Source organism: Salvelinus alpinus, chromosome 5, assembly GCF_045679555.1.
Source record: "Salvelinus alpinus chromosome 5, SLU_Salpinus.1, whole genome shotgun sequence".
In the NCBI taxonomy this organism is placed as follows: Eukaryota; Metazoa; Chordata; class Actinopteri; order Salmoniformes; family Salmonidae; genus Salvelinus; species Salvelinus alpinus.
Window position 1 is genome coordinate 75,653,637 of NC_092090.1, and position 23,380 is coordinate 75,677,016.

At 42.5% G+C, this 23,380-nt stretch overlaps 1 protein-coding gene and 1 pseudogene across 1 annotated transcript; one reads left to right on the forward strand and one right to left on the reverse strand.

Moving 5' to 3' along the window:
- Positions 1-462: 462 nt before the first annotated feature.
- LOC139576803 (long-chain-fatty-acid--CoA ligase 1-like) lies at positions 463-21,304 on the forward strand. Its single transcript, XM_071403301.1, has 21 exons — positions 463-564; positions 7,276-7,529; positions 7,734-7,848; positions 7,949-8,013; positions 8,134-8,235; positions 8,432-8,531; positions 13,471-13,649; positions 13,842-13,874; positions 13,980-14,031; positions 14,251-14,324; positions 14,636-14,713; positions 14,811-14,945; positions 15,067-15,201; positions 16,865-16,960; positions 17,060-17,132; positions 17,257-17,345; positions 17,480-17,596; positions 17,698-17,841; positions 17,936-18,037; positions 18,151-18,222; positions 18,381-21,304. Exons 2-21 carry the CDS (start codon positions 7,278-7,280, stop codon positions 18,519-18,521), a joined length of 2,154 nt encoding a protein of 717 aa, XP_071259402.1. The 5' UTR covers positions 463-564; positions 7,276-7,277; the 3' UTR covers positions 18,522-21,304.
- Positions 21,305-21,340: 36 nt separating this feature from the next.
- Positions 21,341-23,380, reverse strand: part of LOC139576804 (bridging integrator 3-like) — a 54,890-nt pseudogene continuing 52,850 nt past the window's right edge.

The following is a 23,380-nucleotide window of genomic DNA, read 5'->3' on the forward strand; positions in this document are numbered from 1 at the left end:
TTGTGACTACTTTATCGTTCTACGGGTCGCAGTAGCAGCCATTTTTTGACAGGCTACTGTTCCTGATTTATATGCTTATTTGTAAGTATTTTATTAATGGAATGCCTTTCATGTCGCTATCCCAATTGTTTCATTGACTTGTTTATTTCATTCTATTTGGGAGACAACAAATTGAACCCTATTTTGCATTATTGAAGAATTATGAATTATGTTGGATGATGACGATAATCCTGTCTGACATGTAGAGTTCAGTTCTATGGCAACAGTTCTATGGCAATCTCTGATAGATGAGAGGTGCCTGAGGATGAGGGGTATGAGAGATGAGGGGCCTGAGAGATCTCCAATAGGTGGCATTATAGAGACGAGCCTGAGAGATGAGGTCTCCAGTAGGTGGCGGTATAGAAAGGGGCCTGAGGGATGAGGTCTGCAGCTGTACCCCTCTCAAGAAGAGGGGGGTTAAGGGTTACACTTTGGTGTGTTTGGTGTCGGTTGGTGATTTCGCTACTCCTGCCGAAGTAGAAGAACACAATTTGAAGAAAATTGGGTGACCTAGATTTTGTTCAGGTAAGAGTCAGTTGCCTCGACTCTTGTGAAACTATTTCTTTAAAACTGTGGGGAAAGTTCTCTACTAGGTACAAATTAGCTAGAGTAGGTAATTGTAACACACTAGTAGTGACACTATTGGATACAAGCGAGCGTACTCATCGTGGGGCATAAGTGCAATACACTTGCTTATAACCTGTTTACCATTTCCATTCGATACAAGCTTTGAAACAGGTAACGTTACAGTACATTTTTGACGATTTTGAGTTGTCCTGCACAATTATGTCAATGAAGAGAGAGAGAAAGGCGTGTGTCTTTTCTGAAGATGATGCATGTTAAGTTATGTATTGGTCATGAATGGGACAGAAATAAGATTTTCGAGCTCGACATTCTAAACTTTGCAATGCATGGTAAGAAATTGTCAGCTGCCATAACAGTAAGTTATCAGTTTCAAGTAAGGATATATTTTAAATACTTCTTTATACTTTTAATTCTAGCATATGAGGTGAAAACACCCATTGCAGAATTATGTGGTCCTTCTTTTTCCCCAAACAAAGGTAATTGCTATATAGCTTGAAACCCATTGTATTTGGCCAGCTGGACCAAACACATGTATAGCTTGAGTTCTGTACAGTTACCAGACATAATGTCTGGCTGCATGTACCCATATGTCTGCATTGAGTTTGTTTTTGCAGGGGCTTTATGCCTTTGCATTAATATTGAAGTCTATGTCTGTCTATGGAAACCACAGGCAACATGTTTAAAAGTTGTCCATGTTGCTGGAATGCAGTCTGGGCAGGGCTGAGTTGGCATACTGTTGTGTCGCTGGTACAGTCAGATAGTGGAGGTATAGTAACACTGGGTAAAAGTAACACCTTGGACAGCTGAAGTTTGAGTGTCCATTTATGTATAGTGAGCTGTGCTGCTTTAGTGCACAAACACACATTCAAGACAGGCCCTCCTTCTAATCAATACCATGGGAGTCTAATGATGGTGGTAGGAGTTCTGCAAAGAACTCCTGTGTTCTCTGAGTGTGTGTTGACTAGAGTGATGCTGCTCTGTCCGCTCCTGGACAGTTAATCTTCCCAGCAGCCATCATCGTGACGCATACCGTGCCATCTTTCTTCCTCTCTGTCGCCTTTCCCTTCCCAAAACCCTAATTGTGACTATGTCGGTGTTTTTCACGCTTCATTTGGGAATCACAGCCGGAAAACAACCGTGCATTTCACTTGTTCTCCCCCTTACTCTGTCACTTATTCACTAACCTCACGTGTCCCCAGTGCTCTCCCCATCTCCATTCAGAGAACCGTTTGGTGTAGTGCTAGGCTATGCTGCCACTCAGTCCTTCCTCTCACCACCTGTAGTTTTCTGGGTCAGAGAATAACATGCCATTTGTCTTTCATCAGGGATGGTCTTCGAAGCCAACATCCCATTTGCTCACACGCGTAATGAGATTTTTGTAGTGTGGTGGCTTTTGATCACTGTAAATCTGGAAAATAATGAATCTGCTTGATGAAGAAATCCCTTGCCAACCATATTCCCCCATACACCTCTCTCCTGTAGAACATAGATCCAGGTCTGCAATGACATAGGTACCTATGTTATATTAGTACAAAGACAATGAGGATACAGACAGTGGCTGCAATACTGCTCCTGATCCTCATTATTTTCCATTGGACAGAATTACACATTGTGTGGTTTCTGCTTTTGTCTTAGTATTGCTCTGTTTTTTTATCTCTGTTTCTGCCTGCCAGCAGGAGTGAATATGCACAGACATGCAAACTGCCTTTGGGTGTCTGTTAAATATTTGTCACTTTTGAAACTCTTAGCTGGTGCTTTATGCCACCCTTTAATGCGTATCTTACTGAGCAGTATAGGTGATTAATTCCAGATTGTTGTGTTTAATCTACACGTTATAACACAGCAAATATATGTTAGAGGCCTACAATGGATGTATTTAATCCCTCTTAGATATTTCATTTGCTTAGTAACTGTTTCACATGTCTCCATTATTCCCTTTGTCTCATCTCTGTTTGGGAGTAAGTGCCAGGGAAGCACAATAGTCCCTGTCTGGCTCTGACAATAGCCACAATGAATGGGACTGAGGGAAGAAGGGAGATGATGCTACATTCTAATCTAGATAAAGAGAGAAATAGGGGAACATAGGGGGATATTCTTCTTAGCAAACCATTTGTTATGTGTCATATATGAAAGACCATTTATTTTGTCTTTGTATATGTCAAAGGAGCCATGGGGACCTTCCAAACTCAGACGGCCACTTTTCAGCAGGTGTTGGCTCCTATTGTAGTGCAACGCTTAAGACAATTGTAGCCATATTTATTATTTTATCGGCTAAAAGAATTGTAATTATTATGAATGCTGGGCACAGTATGAATTATGTGACCACTCCAACATGCCATTTTATTTGAGTTCAGGGCAATATACAGTGGGGCAAAAAAGTATTTAGTCAGCCACCAATTGTGCAAGTTCTCCCACTTAAAAAGATGAGAGAGGCCTGTAATTTTCATCATAGGTACACTTCAACTATGACAGACAAAATGAGAGAAAAAAATCTAGAAAATCACATTGTAGGATTTTTTATGAATTTATTTGCAAATTATGGTGGAAAATAAGTATTTGGTCACCTACAAACAAGCAAGATTTCTGGCTCTCACAGACCTGTAACTTCTTCTTTAAGAGGCTCCTCTGTCCTCCACTCGTTACCTGTATTAATGGCACCTGTTTGAACTTGTTATCAGTATAAAAGACACCTGTCCACAACCTCAAACAGTCACACTCCAAACTCCACTATGGCCAAGACCAAAGAGCTGTCAAAGGACACCAGAAACAAAATTGTAGACCTGCACCAGGCTGGGAAGACTGAATCTGCAATATGTAAGCAGCTTGGTTTGAAGAAATCAACTGTGTGAGCAATTATTAGGAAATGGAAGACATACAAGACCACTGATAATCTCCCTTGATCTGGGGCTCCACGCAAGATCTCACCCCGTGGGGTCAAAATGATCACAAGAACGGTGAGCAAAAATCCCAGAACCACACGGGGGGACCTAGTGAATGACCTGCAGAGAGCTGGGACCAAAGTAACAAAGCCTACCATCAGTAACACACTACGCCACCAGGGACTCAAATCCTGCAGTGCCAGACGTGTCCCCCTGCTTAAGCCAGTACATGTCCAGGCCTGTCTGAAGTTTGCTAGAGAGCATTTGGATGATCCAGAAGAAGTTTGGGAGAATGTCATATGGTCAGATGAAACCAAAATAGAACTTTTTGGTAAAAACTCAACTCGTCGTGTTTGGAGGACAAAGAATGCTGAGTTGCATCCAAAGAACACCATACCTACTGTGAAGCATGGGGGTGGAAACATCATGCTTTGGGGCTGTTTTTCTGCAAAGGGACCAGGACGACTGATCCGTGTAAAGGAAAGAATGAATGGGGCCATGTATCGTGAGATTTTGAGTGAAAACCTCCTTCCATCAGCAAGGGCATTGAAGATGAAACGTGGCTGGGTCTTTCAGCATGACAATGATCCCAAACACACCGCCCGGGCAACGAAGGAGTGGCTTCGTAAGAAGCATTTCAAGGTCCTGGAGTGGCCTAGCCAGTCTCCAGATCTCAACCCCATAGAAAATCTTTGGAGGGAGTTGAAAGTCCGTGTTGCCCAGCAACAGCCCCAAAACATCACTGCTCTAGAGGAGATCTGCATGGAGGAATGGGCCAAAATACCAGCAACAGTGTGTGAAAACCTTGTGAAGACTTACAGAAAACGTTTGACCTCTGTCATTGCCAACAAAGGGTATATAACAAAGTATTGAGATAAACTTTTGTTATTGACCAAATACTTATTTTCCACCATAAATTGCAAATAAATTCATAAAAAATCCTACAATGTGATTTTCTGGAATTTGTGTACCTATGATGAAAATTACAGGCCTCTCTCATCTTTTTAAGTGGGAGAACTTGCACAATTGGTGGCTGACTAAATACTTTTTTGCCCCACTGTATTCTGGCTAGATATTGTGCATTTGGAGAGGTCCTAGAACTTTCAAAGAACTTGAAGAACAAGTAATGAGAAAAAGAATGATGGATCTCTGGTAATTATTTTCTCCAGGGGAGCGAACTGGGACATGGTTGGCCTGGTTCAAAGACTGAAGGAGAGGGACACCCTTTATCCCCTTCACTTTTGAAAGAAGGGGAGAGAAAGTGGGTGAGAGGTTGAGGGGTATAGGGGAGGGGGATTTATTTGGTGAAGTGAATTCCATGTGCATAAGCAGAGAAAGTGGAACTGTGGGCAAACTCATAGTTTGGAAGGACATACAAGATTTTAGAAGACAGGAGGGTGTGAGAATGAAATGTTTTCGTAGATGTACGTTTGTTTCACGTTTGTTTTGGTTAACATAGTGTCCATGTTTCTTTCTCATACTCTGGTTTGGTTATGAGCAATTACAGACTGGCAGGGAAACATGAGGGTGGACCTACAGGCCATCACGCTGTCCCTCCCATCTCGCCACCAAACTGTTACTGTATGCATCTACTCTCCCCCTCACTCGCTCTTTCTTTATTCTCTCCTCTCTCTAGCTCCATCTATGTTGGTAGAAACAGCATTGACTAAGAGTAACCTAAGCGCATGTTTCTGGTTAGCCAATCATGATTACTTCCGAGTCCCTCTCCCCTTTACTCCCCAGCCCATTAATTCTCTCCTCAGTCCCCTTGTCTGTCTGCTGAGCCGGAGGGCCAGTGTGCTTCGGCTGGGCTTTTTAAAAACAGTGGATGTTGCATTATTTAGTTTTGGTCACCAAGTTTGTTTGTAATTTTGCTTTATTCATTTTGGGCTGTATACAATCTGTCAGCCTCATTCCTAATTGTTCCATAAACATTGACACCCCCCCCCAGCCCCTCTTATCCCTGAAACTGACATGTTCAGTCGTGGCCAAAGGTTTTGAGAATGACACAAATATTAATTTTCACAAAGTCTGCTGCCTCAGTTTGTATGATGGCAATTTGCATATACTCCAGAATGTTATGAAGAGTGATCAGAAGAATTGCAATTAATTGCAAAGTCCCTCTTCGCCATGCAAATGAACTGAATCCCCCCAAAACATTTCCACTGCATTTCAGCCCTGCCACAAAAGTACCAGCTGACATCATGTCAGTGATTGTCTCGTTACACAGGTGTGAGTGTTGACGAGGACAAGACTGGAGATCACTCTGTCATGCTAATTCAGTTCGAATAACAGACTGGAAGCTTCAAAAGGAGGGTGGTGCTTGGAATCATTGTTCTTCCTCTGTCAACCATATTTACCTGAAAGGAAACACATGCCGTCATCATTGCTTTGCACAAAAAGGGCTTCACAGGCAAGGATATTGCTGCCAGCAAGATTGCACCTAAATCAACCATTTATCGGATCATCAAGAACTTCAAGGAGAGCGGTTCAATTGTTGTGAAGAAGTCTTCAAGGCGCCCAAGAAAGTCCAGCAAGCGCCAGGACCGTCTCTTAAAGTTGATTCAGCTGCGGGATCGGGGCACCACCAGTACAGAGCTTGCTCAGGAATGGCAGCAGGCAGGTGTGAGTGCATCTGCACGCACAGTGAGGCGAAGACTTTTGGAGGATGGTCTGGTGTCAAGAAGGGCAGCAAAGAAGCCACTTCTCTCCAGGAAAACATCAGGGACAGACTGATATTCTGCAAAAGGTACAGGGATTGGACTGCTGAGGACTGGGGTAAAGTCATTTTCTCTGATGAATCCCCTTTGGGGCATCCGGAAAAAAGCTTGTCTGGAGAAGACAAGGTGAGCGCTACCATCAGTCCTGTGTCATGCCAACAGTAAAGCATCCCGAGACCATTCATGTGTGGGGCTGCTTCTCGGCCAAAGGAGTGGGCTCACTCACAATTTTGCCTAAGAACACAGCCATGAATAAAGAATGGTACCAACACATCCTCCGAGAGCAACTTCTTCCAACCATCCAGGAACAGTTTGGTGACGAACAATGCCTTTTCCAGCATGATGGAGGACCTTGCCATAAGGCAAAAGTGATAACTAAGTGGCCCGGGGAACAAAACATCGATATTTTGGGTCCATGACCAGGAAACTCCCCAGTCCTTAATCCCATTGAGAACTTGTGGTCAATCCTCAAGAGGCAGGTGGACAAACAAAACCCCACAAATTCTGACAAACTCCAAGCATTGATTATGCAAGAATGGGCTGCCATCAGTCTGGATGTGGCCCAGAAGTTAATTGACAGCATGCCAGGGCGGATTGCAGAGGTATTGAAAAAGAAGGGTCAACACTGCAAATATTGACTCTTTGCATCAACTTCATGTAATTGTCAATGAAAAAGCCTTTGACACTTATGAAATGCTTGTAATTATACTTCACTATTCCATAGTAACATCTGACAAAAAATATCTAAAGACACTGAAGCAACAAACTTTGTGAAAATTAATATTTGTGTCATTCTCAAAACTTTTGGCCACGACTGTAGAATACTTTTGTATAAGGGAGATTAGCTCCTCTTTCTTGCATACAGCACATGCTTTATGTTCTGTTTTTAAATTACAATAGCACCTCTGTGGACGTCTTTTCACAAGTTTGTAGAGAATTCCTGGATGTAATTGCTTCCCCTTTCACTTTGACTCTCTCATTACATTTCTCTCTCATTCATTCAGGCAAATACACTCATTCTCTCTCTCTCTCTCTCTCTCTCTCTCTCTCAGCTATGCATTTTCAGGAGTGGTTACAATCCCTTCGTACCAGTGGGGGGGTTCGAGGACCTGTAAACAAAGACTTCTGGAGCCTTGTCCCCTTTCTCCCTTTGTCGTCCTCTTTCTCCTTCTCCTCCCTCTCTCTATCCCCGTCCTCTCTGCTGGGTATAGGTGCTCTGGCCTCCTTCACTGCATACTGGCTGGTGACTCGCCCTCGGCCCATGCGCCCCCCTTGTGATCTGAATGCCCAGTCTATCCCTGTACAGGTGAGAGTATTGTGTTCTGGAAGCTTCAAGGAGCAGATGAGTGTTAATAAGAGTAATATTTATTCAGAACAGTCATGTTTGTTTGTGTGAGTAATAGTAGTTGTATTTATCGCTGTATTTTGGTTTGTAGTTATACTACTACATTAACGTTGATTATATTAAAGAGCTGAAGAGGGAGAGTTTTATGGAGTCTGTGTATTGCAGGGAGAGCCCAATTGGAGGCGTTCAGCTTTGCTCAAGGACGATGTCCTGTTGGAGTTCTACTATGATGACACCAGGACAGCCTATGACATGTTCCAGAGAGGACTGAGAGTGGCAGGTGAGCTGGCCGGACACAGTGGACTAATGAGCTAGTTAGGAGCACTGACAACTTACCAGACATGCCAGAGTGTACCTGACTAGACTGTGTTGATGCACAGGGGATGGCCCATGCCTTGGCTTCAGGAAACCTGGGGAGCCTTACCAGTGGATCTCCTACACTGAGGTCTGTGGAGTGTGGATCTTTGGTCTTTGATTGTTATTACCAAGTAATTACATTATACGGTATGCTCAAGCTCTATTCATTGATTTGAATTATTGTTGCTGTCTGATTGTCCTGTTTTAGGTGGCTGAACAGGCACAGGTGCTGGGCTCTGGGCTTTTGGGCAAAGGCTGCCAACCAAAACCTGAGCAGTTAGTTGGAATATTTGCCCAGAACAGGCCAGAGGTACAGAAGGCTACACATTCCTTCCCTGCTATTCTACGTAGTGAGATGCCATGATGTTTAATCCTAAGATTTCCCTGTCTGTTAGAGCACTGTCCTTGTAGAGACACCACTAACATAGTGACCAAGCATCAGTTAGGAAGGAGTCTGGGCTCTGTCTTTCTAATAGTGTTGCTCTGTCTCCCTCTGTTGGTGGCAGTGGATCATTTCAGAGCTGGCCTGCTACACCTTCTCTATGGCTGTGGTGCCCCTGTATGACACACTTGGAGAGGAGGCCATGGTGCATATCCTCAACCTGGGTAAGGCTGGAATACTCTGTTACAACATACTGTAATATATATGTATAGTACCAGTCAAAAGTTGACACACCTACTCATTCCAGGGTTTTTCTTTATTTTTACTATTTTCTACATTGTAGAATAATAGTGAATACATCAAAGCTATTAAATAACACATCTGGAAGGATGTAGTAACCAAAAAAAGTGTTAAACAAATCAAAATATGTTTTATATTTGAGACTTCAAAGTAGCCCCCCTTTGCCTTGATGACAACTTTGCACACTCTTGGCATTCTCTCAACCAGCTTCATGAGGTAGTCACCTGGAATGCATTTCAAGTAACAGGTGTTCCTTGTTAAAAGTTAATTTGTGGAATTTCTTTCCTTAATGCGTTTGAGGTCAGTCAATCCGTAAAATGTAACGAACTTTGAAAGTTTCTTCAAGTGCAGTCGCAAAAACCATCAAGCGCTATGATGAAACTGGCTCTCATGAGGACCGCCACAGGAAAGGAAGACCCAGAGTTACCTCTGCTGCAGAGGATTAGAGTTACCAGCCTCAGAAATCGGCAATTAACTGCACCTCAGATTGCAGCCCAAATAAATGCTTCACAGAGTTCAAGTAACAGACACATCTCAACATCAACTGTTCAGAGGAGACTGCGTGAATCAGGCTTTTCTGGTTGAATTGCTGCAAAGAAACCACTACTAAAGACACCAATAAGAAGAAGACTTGCTTGGGCCAAGAAACACGAGAAATGGACATTAGACCGGTGGAAATCTGTCCTTTTGGTCTGATGAGTCCAAATTTGAGATTTTCAGATCCAACCACCGTGTCTTTTTGAGATGCAGAGTAGGTGAACAGATGATCTCCGCATGTGTGGATCCCCTCGTGAAGCATGGAGGAGTTGGTGTGGGGGTGCTTTGCTGTTGCCCCTGTCTGTGATTTATTTCGAATTCAAGACACACATAACCAGTATGGCTACCACAGCATTCTGCAGCAATATGCCATCCCATCTAGTTTGCACTTAGTGGGACTACCATTTGTTTTTCAACAGGACAATAACCCAACACACCTCAAGGCTGTGTAAGGGATATTTGACCAAGAAGGAGAGTGATGGAGTGCTGCATCAGGTGACCTGGCCTCCACAATCACCAAACCTCAACTAAATTGAGATGCATTGGGATGAGTAGGACCGCAGATTGAAGGAAAAGCAGCCAACAAGTGCTCAGCATATGTGGGAACTCCTTCAAGACTGTTGGAAAAGCATTCCAGGTGAAGCTGGTTGAGAGAATGCCGAGTGTGCATCAAGGCAAAGGGTGGATACTTTGAAGAATCTCAAATATAAAATATATTTAGATTTGTTTAACACTTTTTTTGGTTACTCCATCATTCCATATGTGTTTAATAGTTTTGATGTCGTCACTATTATTCTACAATGTAGAAAATAGTAAAAGTAAACAAAAACCCTGGAATGAGTAAGTGTGGCCAAACTTTTGACTCGTACTATGTATGTAATATACAGTTGAAGTCGGAAGTTTACATACACTTAGGTTGGAGTCATTAAAACTCGTTTTAAACCACTCCACAAATTTCTTGTTAACAAACTGTAGTTTTTGCAAGTTGGTTAGGACATCTACTTTGTGCATGACACAAGTCATTTTTCCAACAATTGTTTACAGACAGATTATTTCCCTTATTCACTATCACAATTCCAGTGGGTCAGAAGTTTACATACACTAAGTTGACTGTGCCTTTAAACAGCTCGGAAAATTCCAGAAAATTATGTCATGGCTTTAGAAGCTTCAGATAGGCTAATTGACATTTGAATGGCAGCAGGCAGGTGTGAGTGCATTGAACCATTTGAGTCAAATGGAGGTGTACCTGTGGATATATTTCAAGGTCTACCTTCAAACTCAGTGCCTCTTTGCTTGACATCATATGAAAATTTAAAAAAATCAGCCAAGACCTCAGAAAGGCAATTGGAGACGTCCACAAGTCTGGTTGATCCTTGGGAGCAATTTCCAAACGCCTGAAGGTACCACGTTCATCTGTACAAACAGTAGTACGCAAGTATAAACACCATGCAGCCGTCATACCGCTCAGGAAGGAGACGCGTTCTGTCTCCTAGAGATGAACGTACTTTGGTGCGAAAAGTGCAAATCAATCCCAGAACAACAGCAAAGGACCTTGTGAAGATGCTGGAGGAAACGGGTACAAAGGTATCTATATCCACAGTAAAACGAGTCCTATATAGACAGAACCTGAAAAGCCCCTCAGGAAGGAAGAAGCCACTGCTCCAAAACCGCCATAAAAAAGCCAGACTACGGTTTGCAGCTGCACATGGGGATAAAGATCGTACTTTTTGGTGAAATGTCCTCTGGTCTGATGAAACAAAAATATAACTGTTTGGCCATAATGACCATCGTTATGTTTGGAGGAAAAAGAGGGAGGATTGCAAGCCGAAGAACACCATCCCAACCGTGAAGCACGGGGGTGGCAGCATCATGTTGTGGGGGTGCTTTGCTGCAGGAGGGACTGGTGCAGTTCACAAAATAGATGGCATCATGAGGGAGGAAAATTATGTGGATATACTGAAGCAACATCTCAAGACATCAGTCAGGAAGTTAAAGCTTGATCGCAAATGGGTCTTCCAAATGGACAATGACCCCAAGCATACTTCCAAAGTTGTGGCAAAATGGCTAAAGGACAACAAAGTCAATGTAAATGACTTAAATGTAAATGTAAATGTATTGGAGTGGCCATCACAAAGCCCTGACATCAATCCTATAGAACATTTGTGGGCAGAACTGAAAAAGTGTGTGCGAGCAAGGAGGCCTGCAAACCTGACTCAGTTACACCAGCTCTGTCAGGAGGAATGGGCCAAAATTCACCCAACTTATTGTGGGAAGCTTGTGGAAGGCTACCCAAAACGTTTAACCCAAGTTAAACAATTTAAAGGCAATGCTACCAAATACTAATTGAGTGAATGTAAACTTCTGACCCACTGTGAATATGAAATAAATAAAAAATGAAATAAATCATTCTCTACTATTATTCTGACATTTCACATTCTTAAAATAAAGTGGTGATCCTAACTGACCTAAGACTGGGAATTTTTACTATGACTAAACGTCAGGAATTGTGAAAAACTGAGTTTAAATGTATTTGGCTACGTTGTATATAAACTTCCGACTTCAACTGTGTGTGTGTGTGTGTGTCTGTGTGTGTGTGTGTGTGTGTGTGTGTGTATATATATACAGTGGGGAGAACAAGTATTTGATACACTGCCGATTTTGCAGGTTTTCCTACTTACAAAGCATGTAGAGGTCTGTAATTTTTATCATAGGTACACTTCAACTATGAGAGACGGAATCTAAAACAAAAATCCAGAAAATCACATTGTATGATTTTTAAGTAATTAATTTGCATTTTATTGCATGACATAAGTATTTGATACATCAGAGAAGCAGAACTTAATATTTGGTACAGAAACCTTTGTTTGCAATTACAGAGATCATACGTTTCCTGTAGTTCTTGACCAGGTTTGCACACACTGCAGCAGGGATTTTGGCCCACTCCTCCATACAGACCTTCTCCAGATCCTTCAGGTTTCGGGGCTGTCGCTGGGCAATACGGACTTTCAGCTCCCTCCAAAGATTTTCTATTGGGTTCAGGTCTGGAGACTGGCTAGGCCACTCCAGGACCTTGAGATGCTTCTTACGGAGCCACTCCTTAGTTGCCCTGGCTGTGTGTTTTGGGTTGTTGTCATGCTGGAAGACCCAGCCACGACCCATCTTCAATGCTCTTACTGAGGGAAGGAGGTTGTTGGCCAAGATCTCGCGATACATGGCCCCATCCATCCTCCCCTCAATACGGTGCAGTCGTCCTGTCCCCTTTGCAGAAAAGCATCCCCAAAGAATTATGTTTCCACCTCCATGCTTCACGGTTGGGATGGTGTTCTTGGGGTTGTACTCATCCTTCTTCTTCCTCCAAACACGGTGAGTGGAGTTTAGACCAAAAAGCTCAATTTTTGTCTCATCAGACCACATGACCTTCTCCCATTCCTCCTTTGGATCATCCAGATGGTCATTGGCAAACTTCAGACGGGCCTAGACATGCGCTGGCTTGAGCAGGGGGACCTTGCGTGCGCTGCAGGATTTTAATCCATGACGGCGTAGTGTGTTACTAATGGTTTTCTTTGAGACTGTGGTCCCAGCTCTCTTCAGGTCATTGACCAGGTCCTGCCGTGTAGTTCTGGGCTGATCCCTCACCTTCCTCATGATCATTGATGCCCCACGAGGTGAAATCTTGCATGGAGCCCCAGACCGAGGGTGATTGACCGTCATCTTGAACTTCTTCCATTTTCTAATAATTGCGCCAACAGTTGTTTCCTTCTCACCAAGCTGCTTGCCTATTGTCCTGTAGCCCATCCCAGCCTTGTGCAGGTCTACAATTTTATCCCTGATGTCCTTACACAGCTCTCTGGTCTTGGCCATTGTGGAGAGGTTGGAATCTGTTTGATTGTGTGTGGACAGGTGTCTTTTATACAGGTAACGAGTTCAAACAGGTGCAGTTAATACAGGTAATGAGTGGAGAACAGGAGGGCTTCTTAAAGATAAACTAACAGGTCTGTGAGAGCCGGAATTCTTACTGGTTGGTAGGTGATCAAATACTTATGTCATGCAATAAAATGCAAATTAATTATTTAAAAATCATACAATGTGATTTTCTGGATTTTTGTTTTAGATTCCGTCTCTCACAATTGAAGTGTACCTATGATAAAAATTACAGACCTCTACATGCTTTGTAAGTAGGAAAACCTGCAAAATCGGCAGTGTATCAAATACTTGTTCTCCCCACTGTATATATATATATATTTTTTTTTATAAAAAAATATTGGTCCACTCCTATACCACTGTCCTTTTACTCTTTATGTTCATTCTGTCTGTTTCACCTCCTAGCTGAGATCTCCCTGGTGATCTGTGACAAGGAGGAGAAGGCAGAGTCCCTTCTGGGGAATAAGGAGAAGGGTGTGACGCCTACTCTCTCCTGTCTGGTGCTCTTCAATCCCTGCAGTGATGCCATAGTGGAGAGGGGGAAGAACTGTGGAGTGGAGATTCTAGAACTCACACAGCTCATGGTGGGAGGAGGGTAGATGTATAAAATGTAAAGAGGATGAATTGATAGAATAGATGCCTGCTTCTTTGGTTGTGATACTGGATCAACATCACAAACAAAAGATCCCATCACACACCCTTTCGCCGGGGTTAGATTAGAAGTCACCTTGAGTACCACAGACATGACCGTGTGTGTGTGTGTGTGTATATTGCAGGAACTTGGACGACAGAACCTCAGAGATCCTGCGGTGAGTTTTCCTCTGGTAAATGTCGATTAGGTCACAATTACAGTTTTTGCTGCTTCCCTACTGTTTTTGATCCTGTTGTCATTCATCCGTGTCTGTTTGTTGCAGCCACCCCAACCCCAGGACCTGGCAGTCGTGTGCTTCACCAGTGGAACCACAGGTACCATGTGTTTTTATAGATCTCTGTGTGAGTCCTCAAGTACCCCCACTACCCTGCATGTTAATCATATACTTAAGCATTTACCCACGCTACTAGGAATGTGCCCATGGGGGCCCACTGACAACCTCTCATTAAGTTATGAGATAAATTCCGGTGTTACACAGAGCCGTGCAGTGATGCCCTCCTCCAAACTAAACTGTGTTCTGTTTATTTGGCCAGGAAAGCCCAAGGGAGCCATGATCACCCACGGCAACATCGCCTCCAATTCCTCCTCTGTTATTAAGATCCTGGAGGTCTGTTCTGGCTCCCACCTCTGTCTTGAATTCAGAAGGAGTTTCATGGCTAGCTCCATTTTCTCTCTATTTGTCTCACTCCATCCCTCGTTCCATCTCTCTCACTGTTCTTCTCCCTGTAGTGTTTTAAGAGATGATACATGGGATGTTTAATAGCCCTTGTGAATGTGAAATAGTTTACCCATAATTGTCCTTGTAAAATATACATTGCTGTTGTAAAATCTAGATTGCATATTTTAATTGGTTGTATGTCATCTCTATTATCCACTGTGTAAATTTTTTTAATGCGAAATTATTTCCCTCCAATACAGGGGTCATTTGTAATTCAGCAAGAGGACGTGTCCATATCTTACCTGCCTCTTGCCCACATGTTTGAGAGGATGATTCAGGTAGCTCAATCTCTTATGATTACAATACTACTTTTCTATGTCTGTCTTGGTGACTAAACATGTCAGACAGTGCTCTAAATGATCCTGTTTGCCTCAGGTGTCCATGCTATGTCATGGGGCCAGGGTAGGATTCTACCAGGGGGATATCTCCCTGCTCATGGACGATATTAAGACTCTGAAACCCACCTTCTTCCCAGTGGTGCCTCGCCTACTCAACCGCATCTACGACAAGGTCAGCAGATGAGTGCAAATCCTATGATACTGTACCAACCATACCAATTGTATTTGTTTATGTAGCCTTACTTCAAATTTTTTCTATGTTCTCTTCTGTGTGCATGCATGTCTGTGTGTAGATCTTAGGCTCCGTGACGTCCCCATTACGCCGGGCAGTGCTGCACTATGCAGTGAGGAGGAAGCAGGCTGAGCTCAGCAGTGGGGTGGTACGTAACAACAGTCTGTGGGACTGGCTGGTGTTCAACAGGATTCAGGTACGTCACTGAACACATACGGTGCATTCTGAAAGTATTCATACCCCTTCCCTTTTTCCACATTTTGGTATGTTACAGCCTTATTCTAAAATTAATTAAATATGTTTTTTCTCATCAATCTACACACAATACCCCATAATGACAGAGGTTTTTAGAAATTTTTGTACATTTTTGAAATTTAAGTATTCAGACCCTTTGCTATGAGACTCAGAATTTGAGCTCAGGTGCATCCTGTTTCCATTGATCATCCTTGAGATGTTTCTACAACTTAATTGGAGTCCACCTGTGGTAAATTCAATTGATTGGACACACACCTGTCTATATAATGTCCCACAGTTGACAGTGCATGTCAGAGCAAAAACCAAGCCATGAGGTCGAAGGAGTTGTCCATAGAGCTCCGAGACAGGATTGTGTCGAGGCACAGATCTGGGGAAGGGTACCAAAACATTTCTGCAGTATTGAAGGTCCCCAAGAACACAGTGGCCTCCATCATTCTTAAATGGAAGAAGTTTGGAGCCACTAATACTCTTACTAGAGCTGGCCACCCGGCCAAATTTAGCAATCGGGGGGAAAGGGCCTGACCAAGAACCCGATGATCACTCTGACAGAGCAGAGTTCCTCTGTGGAGATGGAAGAACCTTCCAGAAGGACAGCCATCTCTGCAGCACTCCACCACTGTGGAGATGGAAGAACCTTCCAGAAGGACAACCATCTCTGCAGCACTCCAACAATCAGGTCTTTATGGTAGTGGCAGCATCATGCTGTGGGGTTGTTTTTCAGGGACTGGGAGACTAGTCAGGATCAAGAAAAAGATGAACGGAGCAAAGTACAGAGAGTCTTGATGAAAACCTGCTCCAGAGCGTTAGGTCCTCAGACTGGGGTGAAAGTTCACCTTCCAACAGGACAACGACCCTAAGCACACAAGCAAGACAACGCAGGAGTGGCTTCAGGACAAGTTTCTGAATGTCCTTGAGTGGCCCAGCCAGAGCCCGGACTTGAACCCGATCTAACATCTCTGGAGAGACCTGAAAATAGCTGTGCAACGACGCTCCCCATCCAACGTGACAGAGCTTGAGAGGATCTGCAGAGAAGAATGGGAGAAACTCCCCAAATACAGTTGTGCCAAGATTGTAGCGTCCATACCCAAGAAGACTTGATATTGTAATCGCTGCCAAAGGTGCCTCAACAAAGTTGAGGCGGCAGGTTAGAGCATTGGACTAGTAACCGAAAGGTTGCAAGATCGAATCCCCGAGCTGACAAGGTAAAAATCTGTCATTCTGCCCCTGAACAAGGCAGTTAACCCACTGTTCCTAGGCCGCCATTGAAAATAAGAATTTGTTCTTAACTGACTTGCCTAGTTAAATAAATAAAAATGTACTGAGTAAAGGGTCTGAATACTTATGTTAAAATGTTTTACGTTTTTTTTATTTTATATATTTGCAAAAATGTCTAAACATGTTTTTGCTTTGTTATTATGGGGTATTGTGTATAGATTTGAGGGAAACATCTATTTAATACATTTTAGAATAAGGCTGTAGGGTAACAAAATGTGGAAAAAGTCAAGGGGTCTGAATACTTTCTGAATGCACTGTTAAGTCTCCCTTTTCAGAAAACTGTATTTGTTAGATGTAATTGGATTCTCGTTGTTTCTTTTGTGTTTCAGGCTAATTTAGGAGGTAATCTGAGGTTCATCCTGACCGCCTCTGCGCCCATCGCCCCCACCGTGCTCTCCTTCCTCAGGGCCACCCTCGGCTGTCTGGTGAGAATGCCTGCCTGGAGCTCAGACTAAATGTGTGGGTTTATTTTAGATGGGAGTGTGAGGTTTAGTGATGTGGAATGTGCCTGCTGCTCTGTGCAGATCTTCGAGGGCTACGGGCAGACTGAATGCACAGCAGGCTGCACCTTCTCCATGCCAGGTGACTGGAGTGCAGGTAAGGTGCTGACTCTCTGACTATGACTATGGGAAACTATGTACTTCATATCTGGAGACAACTAGTCACTGATCCCAGTAGCTGCGTGTTGGTTATACTCTGGTACTGTGTGTGTGTGTCTCAGGCCATGTTGGTGCTCCATTGCCCTGTGCCATGGTGAAGTTGATTGACATTCCTGATATGAACTATTATGCCAAGAACGGAGAAGGAGAGGTGAGTTGGTAACAAAGCATCATGGTATTACCGTGTTATTGTACAACATACCCAGCAAAAATGTATCCCTCTGGCTGTTGTGTATCATATGCTGTTCCTATATTAACACTGTTCCTACCTTTCTGCTGAGTTAGATCTGTATCCGTGGCCACAGTGTGTTCCGGGGATACCTGAAAGATGAGGAGAAAACAACAGAAGCCCTGGACAGTGATGGCTGGCTGCACAGTGGAGACGTGGGCCAGTGGCTACCGGTGAGCTGGGTTACAATAGAGGACAATGATCAGTAGATACTCCAGTCAGTCAAGTCATATAGACTTTTATGTGAATGTGTGTCGGTATGTTTTCCTGTTAGAATGGGACACTTCGCATCATCGACAGGAAGAAGCACATCTTCAAGCTGTCCCAGGGAGAGTACATTGCCCCTGAGAAGATTGAGAATGTCTACATGCGTTGTGTCCCTGTGCTACAGGTCTTTGTGCACGGAGACAGCCTACAGGTATTTGTGATATTCTGGTACTCACTGTCAGAGAATAGTCCCTTTTCTAAGACACAGTCATTCTCACTAACACTGTTTTATGTTCTGTTTCCAGTCTCACCTGATCGGTATTGTTGTGCCAGACCCAGAAGTGTTCATTGACTGGGTTAAGGAGAGGGGAATCTTTGGATCCTATGAGGAACTCTGCCAGAATCCAGTATGTGACATCACCCTGGTTCACTCAATAGGCCATCTGCGCCTTTACAATGTTTGCTGTTGTTGGATTGTATCAACTCCGAAGGTACTGATTGAAATCTTCTCTCACTACAGGATGTGAAGAAAGAAGTGTTAGAAGACATGACAGCCGTGGGGAAGGAAGCTGGGCTGAAGTCATTTGAGCAGGTGAGGAATCTTCAACATGAATACAGGCATACATTGACTTCATATTTGTAACAAATGTGCCATGGTATATGAAGACATAAAACATGGTGTAACAGGAAACTGAAAACAACATAAAGACATGAGTCTGATCGTTTTGCCATCTCTTTCCTCACTGTCAGGTGAAGGATCTGCACCTGCATCCAGAGATGTTCAGTGTTAGCAACGGTCTCCTCACCCCCACTCTGAAGACCAGACGAGTGGACATCCACAGGGTCTTCCAGGAACAGATCACAAACATGTATAGCACAACAGCCATCTAGAAGAACTCTATCCACTGTAACATGCTCACACACTCCAATGACATTTACAGTTGAAGTCGGAAGTTTACATACACTTAGGTTGGAGTCATTAAAACTCGTTTTTCAACCACTCCACAAATGTCTTGTTAACAAACTATAGTTTTGGCAAGTCGGTTAGGGCATCTAAGTAATTTTCCAACAATTGTTTACAGACAGATTATTTCACTTATAATTCATTGTATCACAATTCCAGTTGGTCAGAAGTTTACATACACTAAGTTGACTGTGCCTTTAAACAGCTTGGAAAATTCCAGAAAATTATGTCATGACTTTAGAAGCTTCTGATAGGCTAATTGACATCATTTGAGTCAATTGGAGGTGTACCTGTGGATGTATTTCAAGGCCTACCTTCAAACTCTGTGCCTCTTTTGACATGGGAAAATCAAAAGAAATCAGCCAAGACCTCAGAATATTTTTTTAAACCTCCACAAGTCTGGTTGATCCTTGGGAGCAATTTCCAAACGCCTGAAGGTACCACGTTCATCTGTACAAACAATAGTACGCAAGTATAAACACCATGGGACCATGCAGCCGTCATACCGCTCAGGAAGGATACGCATTCTGTCTACTAGAGATGAGCGTACTTTGGTTCAAAAAGTGCAAATCAATCCCAGAACAACAGCAAAGGACCTTGTGAAGATGCTGGAGGAAACAGTTACAAAGGTATCTATATCCACAGTAAAACGAGTCCTATATAGACATAACCCGAAAGGCCGCTCAGGAAGGAAGAAGCTACTGCTCCAAAACCGCCATAAAAAAGCCAGACTACGGTTTGCAACTGCACATGGGGACAAAGATCGTACTTTTTGGAGAAATGTCCTCTGGTCTGATGAAACAAAAATATAACTGTTTGGCCATAATGACCATTGTTATGTTTGGAGGAAAAAGGGGGAGGCTTGCAAGCCGAAGAACACCATCCCAACCGTGAAGAACGGGGGTGGCAGCATCATGTTGTGGGGGTGCTTTGCTGCAGGAGGGACTGGTGCAGTTCACAAAATAGATGGCATCATGAGGGAGGAAAATTATGTGGATATATTGAAACATCTCAAGACATCAGTCAGTAAGTTAAAGCTTGGTTGCAAATGGGTCTTCCAAATGGACAATGACCCCAAGCATACTTCCAAAGTTGTGGCAAAATGGCTTAAGGACAACAAAGTCAAGGTATTGGAGTGGCCATCACAAAGCCCTGACCTCAATCCCATAGAGAATTTGTGGGCAGAACTGAAAAAGCGTGTGCGAGCAAGGAGGCCTCCAAACCTGACTCAGTTACATCAGCTCTGTCAGCAGGAATGGGCCAAAATTCACCCAACTTATTGTGGGAAGCTTGTGGAAGGCTACCCAAAATGTTTGAACAAGTTAAACAATTTAAAGACAATGCTACCAAATACTAATTGAGTGTATGTAAACTTCTGACCCACTGGGAATGTGAAGTAAATCATTCTCTCTACTATTATTCTGACATTTCACATTCTTAAAACAAAGTGGTGATCCTAACTGACCTAAGACAGGGAATGTTTACTAGGATTAAATGTCAGGAATTGTGAAACTGAGTTTAAATGTATTTGGCCAAAGTGTATGTAAACTTCCGACTTCAGCTGTACATGAACTGTCTCTGTGTTTTCTGTAACTGGACAAAGATATGCAGTTTGTTGTATCTCACTATAGTACTAAAAACTGAGCATGTAGCCAAGCCAATAGAGGTTATTCCTACAGTACACCGCTCAATACTATCAAACACAATTGGTACGGTTTTCAGGGGATTCCATACTTTTTAGATTTTTGTACATACATCAGTATGTCAAATGTATTTTCATTGTTTGCATATCATAGACAGTAGGAACAACAACATTAAATGGGACCAAACAATTTTTTTCCTTGCAGAAAACCTGGCCATATAATTATTTTTTTAAGTGGTAGAGAAAGTGGGTAAGTAGACATTAGGTGAGCCTGATATTGCCCCCCTGGACCACATTTCCATCCTTCTTACCAATACGTAGCATCTAAACCTCGGGAAAGCTGTTTCTTACAGTGCAAATTAATTAATATTCACGTGTGTATTCTCTGATTCTAGAGATGATTTAGTGTTCTCAGTGAAGCTGTGACTGAGATACAGTATCTTTGAACAAGATATCTGCAGTAAATCATTCCCATTTACTGACCACTGTCCTTTCTCCAAAGTTATATAAGGGATTCAACTGAAACATTACCCTTAAAGACATGCTCCAGAACTTTTTTTTAAACCTCCCGCTTTGGGCTGGGTGTGTCAATGTGTAGTTCATACATTCATAAGCTACGAGCAGAATTACCATCTTCTCAATTAGCCACTACATCCTTAGTTTGAAAGGGATTGTGCTGTGTCATTTTCCCCCAAATGGGCCAGCCCCTAGCAATTCAAGATGTAGCCAATGAGCTTCGACCCCTCGCTATTTGGGTGACCGCTAGAAAGGTGCATACACAGTAGAGCCCGAGAAAGCGCAATGACGTGGTGCACATATGGCATAAAACAATTTCGGGGACTATTTTTAAAACTACTGGCAAGAAATTATACAAAAGTACTGGAGAATCTCTAATATAATTTATGCAGTTGCCATTAAATAGTGAATTTGTAAATGGGAAGTACATTTTAAACTGAATATTGATGAAATATGTTCACTGGGCACTATTTTGACTAATTCCCAACAATGTAGAAATATTATTGTATGTTCCTTAATAAAGAAACTGATGATTATCGTCAGTCAATTTCATTTAGTTGAAATGTATGACAAGGCAGATCACTGAAGGAGACTCTTCTTACATCCATTTATTGCATGGTTGTTCATAGAAAATGACAATGGAAAAAGCTTCACTGAAAACTGTCTAAACAGGATGGTAAGTAATAGAGCTAAAATAAAACAGCTTAATAAAAACCATTAACATTAAAGAAACAGATTACAAGTCATGTTTCTCACTCAATAATAATGGTAATTAAATTGAACTAGAACTATGTTTTGGATAAGCTAAAAAAAATTATAATACACATTTAGTCAAGAATGCATTTTGTACATAGCTGTCCACAAATAAAAGGCACATTCATTGCATTGTTCATAGAAAAAGAGTCAATTTGTCATGTTTTGAGGGAATTCTAAGGAACAATTTCATCCTCAATCAGAAGCATTTTTCATTAATAAATATGCAACAAAGGTGGGTATAATAGTTAGGTGATGTACTTAAATCATATGCCATGACCTCACCTTAGGCAATAACTGATAGACATTAGGAATATTTACTGGAGAGTTTAAATCAATAATTAATCTGTTTGCACAAATTAAACTGAGGACAAACAATGGAACAAAGAACCACTTCGATAACGGTCAAATGAAGGAAAGCTATGGGAACAATGAACAGTAAGTGTCACTAGAGGGAGCAAGAGCGTTGCTTTTGGAAGGCAAGTACTCTAGCTTGACTTGTAAACCTACTGTACGTGAAGAAGAACAAGAGAAGGGTATAAGGACTCAGTCTAAGACTGTCAGATTCTCCTTTTCAGAAGTAGGGGACGATTAGGGAACAGACAAAAACATTTTGACACCTTTTATACAGCCACCATCAGAGGTCTGAAGATGAAAGAGTTTGACATATATCAATAGCTGGGAAGCTGGAGTGGCTAGTGTTAAATACTACTTTCAATATATATATTTTTTTACCCCAACAAATAAGCTTCCGGTCCACAATGCACAGGCTAGATCACTGTGCATAAACACTGAGGGAGGGAGAAATACAGAGATTCAAATTAATGTAGCTTTCTGACCTACACTTCATCCTCTAGTCCGATAACATTTAAATACTAGTGTTCAATACAGTACTACCAATTTGTTACAATAAATTCCATATTGGTACGTACCTTGATTTGGAAAAGATTACAAAACTCAAAATGATCATAAACGAGTATGCAGCTTTGAAAAGAAAGTGTGATCCACGGATATCCTATACATCTATAGTTCTATGTGTAATTCTACGGTGTGACCCACAAATGAGTTCTTAGAACGGTTTCATTCCATCATTTAAAAAATATATACATATTGGCTTATGATAATAGCACTTGGGTGATGGCTTGGTGGCAGTTAAAATGCTTTGAGTTGCTATCAGTGTTTCTTTAGATGTGAGGAAAGGGTCAGATGAGAGATGTGAGAGAGGTGGGAAGATGAGTGCAAGAAACCAGTTGATGATTAGGATATGACCAAAGCTGTCCATTTGCACATTGAGAAGGATCCTGAAGAGCAATCCATTCACTGAGGTTTGAAAGGAGTCAAGGCCAGAGCTATAGAGCGAGCCCTTCCCCTCCTTGGTGTTCTCACCCCCTCTCAGTCATCAGCGACAATGGACAGAGCACGCAGCTCACTCAGCTTGGCTTCATTCTCCCTCTCACTCTGCTCATCAGTCAGCCCTGCCTGGTCCATCTGATCCATCAACTCACTGAAAATATTGTGCATCTCCGTGAAGTACACCACCTGAAAGAGAGAAGGAAAGAGAATGGTGAATTTACTGAGGTGGAAAACTTTAAGACGATGAGGGTCTTACGGAAAGAGAGCAGTTAAAGTTCAAATCAGAACCCTGCCCAGTCCACCCCCACAATCTAGCCACAGTTTACTTACAACATGCAGAGGCTCATGGTCCTATAGCCCTTCACCTCCACTAATGAGAAGCCATTCAGAAGTAAAGGAGCGAGCCCGTAGAAATCAAACAACTAAAACAAAGCCCAAACCCCAGCTCTTCAGTGGGTAGTGACCCTGCCTTTTCTCTTCCAATCTGAACATGAGATAGAGAGTGTTCGCTGAAAGCTTTCT

What these genes read in the sequence shown, in the direction of transcription:
- LOC139576803 (XM_071403301.1), top strand. Translation starts at nt 7,278, where the DNA reads ATGCATTTTCAGGAGTGGTTACAATCCCTTCGTACCAGTGGGGGGGTT. An exon ending in AGTGGATCTCCTACACTGAG is followed by an intron (nt 8,014 to 8,133) that starts GTCTGTGGAGTG and finishes GTCCTGTTTTAG; the next exon opens with GTGGCTGAACAGGCACAGGT. An exon ending in AGGAACTCTGCCAGAATCCA is followed by an intron (nt 18,038 to 18,150) that starts GTATGTGACATC and finishes CTCTCACTACAG; the next exon opens with GATGTGAAGAAAGAAGTGTT.